This window comes from Pyxicephalus adspersus, chromosome 1 (genome assembly GCF_032062135.1).
Source record: "Pyxicephalus adspersus chromosome 1, UCB_Pads_2.0, whole genome shotgun sequence".
Lineage (NCBI taxonomy): Eukaryota > Metazoa > Chordata > Amphibia > Anura > Pyxicephalidae > Pyxicephalus > Pyxicephalus adspersus.
In genome coordinates this window covers 152,634,279-152,640,502 of record NC_092858.1, presented here as the reverse complement: position 1 = coordinate 152,640,502, position 6,224 = coordinate 152,634,279, and the positions used below count along the sequence as shown (strand labels likewise).

The following is a 6,224-nucleotide window of genomic DNA, read 5'->3' as shown; positions in this document are numbered from 1 at the left end:
GTTCAACCACTAGGGAAATAAACATATCCCAGATATAAAAACCCTACGGACATAGTTGATCTAGAGGAAGGCAAAAAAACCCTGGTACAATTTGCTCCAACAGGGTTAAAAATTCCTTCCCCATTCCCAATCGGATGTTACCTGGATCAACAGTCTGTTATCTTTACTTTAAAGTTTTAATACCCAGTAATATTCTGTGCTTCTAGAAATGCATCTAGCTTTTTCCTAAAGTAATCCATAGTACTTGGTGCAACTACTTCCTGCAGGGAGCGTATTCCACATTTTCACTGACCTTACAGTGAAGAATCCTTTCCTTATTCGGAGAATAAATTACTTGTCCTCCAGACTCAAAGTGTGCCCTCTTGTAATGATCTCAAAGTGAATAGTTGGTAAAAAAGGTCTCTATATGGACCAATTATCTGTTTCTTGTCATGGTCTTGGGGCACAGCCCCTTTTTAGGTTTCAGAGCAAAAGGTCGCACAATAGACAAGACAAGGCTGCAATTCCATCAAGGAGCACTTTAAAGAGTTTTCTAAAATTATTTGTTTTGTAATATCACATAAAACAGAGAATTCTGCTAGATCAAGGCAAAATAATTCTGAAAGGCTGCGGGTCCCAAATAGCTCTCTTAACTAGTGCAGGGAGGTTTTATAAAGGGATGGGGAAAAAATGGCTCTTTAATAAGGCTTTTATTGGTCAAGATCTAGGCTCATTTCCTCCACCATTCCCAATAGGGATGCTGCTGCTCTAATCCAGATTAAAATGAAGTATGGCACTAATTTATTGTCTGTATGATGTGGTATAGGTCTAGCTGTATAGACAAGAACCTAATCTGCTAACCCTGTGGATATTTTTAAATACACTATATAAATCTTTGTCGGATTGTTTTGAAGACATTGATAAATTTTGTATGCATATTTAAATACATCAAACATGGATTAAGTGCCTACATACTGAGCCAAATGATGTTGTTATCTTAACTCAATGCAGGTGATCCTGTCAGATGTTATACATCATGAGAACAAGATTGAATTGAAAGGAGACGTTCTCGATGCTACATCCTGGGTGTTCCCAAATGGTGTAAATATTCGTGTGATCAGAGGATGGTAAGGGAATATAATACACACATCTTGCATTCTAACTAACTAGCTGCACAATATATTACAAAATATGTACCTTTTATCTTTTTAACATTATTAACTATTGTTTACTAAATAACTGTTTATAGAAAAGAAAATGCATGTTCAGTTGCACCTTAATATTTTATGTTATAGGGTAACTGTGTTTTTTTTATTCAGTTTTCTTAATTTCTTAATATTCTTTGAGAACTTTTAAGTATGAGCTATGTTTAAGTTTTTTAGAAGCAGCTGAAAACAACCACTACTCCAAATGACAGAGTTTATAGCATGCTATGTATATCTAAACTGAAGTGAATATTTGTACTTACAAAGCCAAATGTACAGTGCGCCTTAAAGCCTGTTGGGAATGCTAACATGTCCAGTCCAATCCTCCCTAGATGTAATCAGTAAAATCAGTTTACAGTAGATGATGAGAACAAAGCTACTGAATATTTTTACATTTTTGGATTATTGATGATTTTAGTTGACTTTATAGGCTTGCACATATGTAATTTTACATACCTCTAAGGTTACAATTCTTTCCTTGCCATCCCCTTCCAAAATTCCCTCATGAAAGCAGAACTAAACCCACAATACCCCCCTTTTCCTGTACCTTCGCAGGGTGCCACCATCTTTCTTTATTTTTGGAGACAATCTACAGCCATCTTGATTGGCTAGGCCATGATGATATAGCTGCCGGCCAAGAATGCTGTGTTTCCCAGGCAGCCAATGCTGGGTTGGGCATGCACAGCTCAGCAAAATTTGACAGCTGGGCAACGATCAGGCGGGCCAGAACAATTATTGCAGAGGGGACATTGCCTCTTCCATTCTGCAATAACAACCTGCCTGATCATGGATTTTTTTAAAGTGAGAATTAAAGTGAAACTAAACTGAAATTTAAAAAAACACACTTACCTTTAATGCTGCAGATCCCCGAAATGGTGCTGGACGTTCCCTCAATCTGGCCCTGTGTCATCCTAGAATTCCTCTTTGTCCCAGCGTCCCACCACCATCTTCAGTCTTCTCTTCAGTACGTCTTCCTACATCACCCTATCTCGCACTGCACAGGTGCAAGATCAGGTGACGTAGCCCACTGCAAATGGAGAAAATAAACTGGTCTCACTGCGCATGCATAGGATCGGCATCTCTTTCTCCTTAGTGGAAAAAATGCAGCTAGAGCCTCACAAGGTAGGTATCCTGGAAGGCTCTAGACTCTCCTCCAAGGGAAGGTGCTGCACCCGTTTTTTTCTTTAAAAAGAGTGTTGCACTTAAAAAAAAAAATACTTTACACCTAAGGGTTGTCTACCCTTTTATGTTAAGTAAAAATGTTGAGTTTAGGTCCACTTTAAATTCCGCTTTAAAACCTACAAACCTTCCAAAACTAACCTCATTAGGAACATAATCTCCATCTTGGCCATGATGGACAGAAAGCAATATGCAAAGGTCCATTTCATATCTATAGTGGTGTAAATATCATTGCAGTAAACTAGAAGGTATTATGAACTGCAGAAATGTCCCAAGTTTCCATAGTAACAAGGAGCTTCTGAAATGTGAACTTCAAAGCCAAAATCTGCATTGTGCATGTTAGATAATTAAGCCTTCACCATCCTACACAACTACCTGGCAGAGCTGTCTGCACCAGTGAAATATTTCACGTTCCCTTCAGAGATGCTCTTTAGCTCACTTGTTAAGGCTGTTAAACATCAGTATTTATGGCCTGGCTTTAGAGTGACCACTTCATCTTTTTCTAATATTGTCTGGAATGTGTTTAGTGCATGCAAGTATTCTGCACAATTTATGGCTATGCTTTCAAGAGAAAATTGCTTATTTTCTATGTTGGCTGTGTTTACAAAAGGGAGAAAAAAAACAGCTTAGGAAGCGATAAGAAGAAATATACATAAAGACAGAGTGTCTGTGGTCTTGTGAAATAAAAACAGATCCATGGCATATAAATGTATTTTTCCTGCCAGTGTATTTGACTGGCTTAATTTACATTACAGGCAAAGATAGTTATTAAAGGAGTGCAAGATGTATTTCAGTGTTCTCCCCAGCTCCCTTTAGCTGGGTGCACTGCCCCCCACTTTTCGGTGACCACCCGACTGTTTTTGGGTGGTTCTGAAAAGTTGGGTCACAGTACAAGGGCTGCCACTCGCCTACAGCTTTTTCCCACCCAGCCTAACAAAATTTCTGGGCAGATACTGCTCTTCATTAACTGCAAGCTACAATAACTACAGGAAACCAGTTAAATGTATCTGCTACTGGTCTGATATCAATACATCAATTCTTAAGGTAAAGCAATTATCGGTTTTGCCATCTAGAAAGTGGTTTGTGTTCCCTAGCTCTAACTAGTAAATGAACATCCTAAATACATTTTAATAATACTATTAATGTGTATTTACATAGGGATAACATATTGCACAGCTCTTTACAAAGTGATCTCACTGAACTTCTGAGTGGCCTATAATCTAACCTCCCTACCAGTCATATATCGTTGACACAGCCTGAAGTCAAGTTTGGGAAAAAGCCAATTAACCTAACTGCATGTTTTGGGAAGTGGAATAAAACTGAAATGCCAGGAGGACACTAATGCAAACACAGAGAGAACATGCTATCGTCTGCCACAGTAGTTGCAGTTCTGTATAGTATACCACTCTGTTCACAGGTGAAACACATATTGCCAATACTGATTACATTGTCATCAGTCTACCTACAGCCTGTTTATTGCACAGTGACTCAGAATCTAGGAATGTCTAATGTCCTAGATTTATTACATTCTGAAGAATACATGGGTGTTGCTGGTGTGTTAGTTACAATGGCCATCAAAGAATCATCCTGGTATCTTTATAGGCAAAAGGTGACGTGATTACATAAAACATCCTTAAGGCAAAATAAATCTCTGTTACATATGATTGTTGGAAGTATATATACATTTCCCATTAATCATTAGGTAAAAGGAATTTCTGTACTATATTTTTCACCTTATTATTGACTCACAGAAATTGGATGTGGAAATGTTTGCAGATGTGTACATATATATATTTTATATTTCTGTGTGTATGTATAAGTGTAGGTGTTTGCCTTTTGGTAATAATGAAAATATATCTTCCATATGGTTGTAAGAAAGCCAGAGTAAATTTATTTCCGAAATGTATCTGCATTTGTCTGTCCGCATTCTCCCATTACAGTATTTATTTCTCTATCACAGCTGGATCCTGTATGAAAAGCCACACTTTGAAGGTCAAGCTCATGTCCTTGAAGAAGGGGAAGCTGTGTTACTGCACCTCTGGGATGCTCCAGGAGCCAGAACTAAGCCAGATAAAATCAGCATAGGCTCAGTTAAGAGAGTGGTAAAGGTATGTCGGAACTATATGATATTACACTTATGCATTGTGTTTACCCCTTGGGCTACATCTTCCTTTGATGGAACACATTGCTAAAAGGAAAATGGATACGTGTATTGATCTGCAGTTGGCAAATGTGTTTGTTCTATTGTAAATCAAAATATCAACAGCCACATTACATCATTTACTTAAAAAACATTTATTTAATATTTAGGAATTAGACATTGTTATAGTTTATTATTTGTTTCAGACCAATGAAAACATTGGAGAAAATCACATTTTTATACAAAATAAGCCACTGCCTGGTCACCATACATTGGGACTTGTTCAAATTTGTTCTAGAACTGAACGCTGGTTAGAAAATTGGATGTATCTGTTGTGTGCAGTGTCCACATGGATCACAGGTCTATAGTAAATTCCACTAGGGTTTTCTGTTATATATAAACTATATGTTTTGCTCGTCTCTGCACAATAATTGGTCATTGTACATGCATATATTTTAGTTATCCAGGTCTAGTATGTACACCCAAAAGGTCAGCTGAATTCAAATTGTCTGGGATTATATTGTTATAGGACTGTGTATTGTCTATTGGCAAGGTATAGATGGAGAAATGTACTACAGACCCAGGTTACTTAAACCATATATTTTTGTGCTCATAAAATCAATTTCTAATTTTAGGTAAGCTGTTGACAGCTGATTTCCTATTGGTTGCTAGGTTTATATGTCTTTGATCTTTGTAGTTTCCAAGCTCCAGCAAGGTTTATGGACGATCACGTTTCTAAAGTAAAAAATGCTGGGATGTTTCTTGGTTCTATTTATATTTATTTTTACATCCAGTACATCAGCACTCAGCCTGAAGAACCTGAATTCTGAAAGAACATTTTTACATACTTTCTTAATTTATATTTGGTACTGGCATAAAACATGTTCTCATAACTTGTGTATAGCATCATGAAGTGTATGGATTAAAATAAAACCCAAATTTATTCAAACAGGGCAAACAAGTGCAGGCTTTTACTGCCAGACATCGTTTACGGCTTTGTCATTCCAAGGACATTGCAAGGCCAGTGGCACTTTTGTAATATGTGACATGTGATGTCTTTTTTAAAATAGGTAAAAAAAACCCTGTGTCCAAGTTGTTTTTTTATGTTTCAACAATATGATTTATATTTCACCAATGCTTATTTTAGAAGAAGACATGTGAGGTTGGTGCTTATGAGGTACATTTATTATTTTGCACAGTTAATAAGATACCTTTGCTTTTCTATAGTTCACAAATAAAATCATTTTTTTCTTTATAAAGCTCAGAAACCCTAAAGTACCTGCATGTTCCTTTTACTCTGAGCAAATTGTCTTTTGTGAAAATTCAGAGGCTTCTATGTCTGACATAGTTGTCCCAACAGTCATTTATTGGAAGAAAGAGATAGAGAAAAAGATACAATGTAATCTTCCTTCTTATTAATGAAATCAAAAGATGGTTGTGTATTAAACAAAGAACATTAGTTACAAATTTCTAGGCAATGGTTCGTTTCACCAAGTGTTACAAAACAGTTAAAGTTGCCTCACCGTTACATGGACAGGCATGTATGGGATACAAAACTAAACATCTATCGTTTTAGCTCCACGTATACCTCTGCATGTATATGTAGAGTCTCATAAGAAAAGTCATGCTGAGGTATTGTGCTTGATGCAGTTAGCAACCTTTTCATAAGTCTCCTAAACCTGACACGTTTTGCCTAACTGGCCTCAGGGGAGCTTGAGACA

At 36.9% G+C, this 6,224-nt stretch overlaps 1 protein-coding gene across 1 annotated transcript in view; it reads left to right on the top strand.

Annotated features, from left to right (window-relative positions):
* The window catches only part of CRYBG3 (crystallin beta-gamma domain containing 3), a 42,329-nt gene that overhangs the window by 3,786 nt on the left and 32,319 nt on the right, over positions 1-6,224 (top strand). The window contains exons 3-4 of the mRNA XM_072431725.1: positions 991-1,106; positions 4,324-4,471. Coding sequence (XP_072287826.1) covers positions 991-1,106; positions 4,324-4,471 — 264 coding nt within the window. The remainder of the gene's footprint in view (positions 1-990; positions 1,107-4,323; positions 4,472-6,224) is intronic.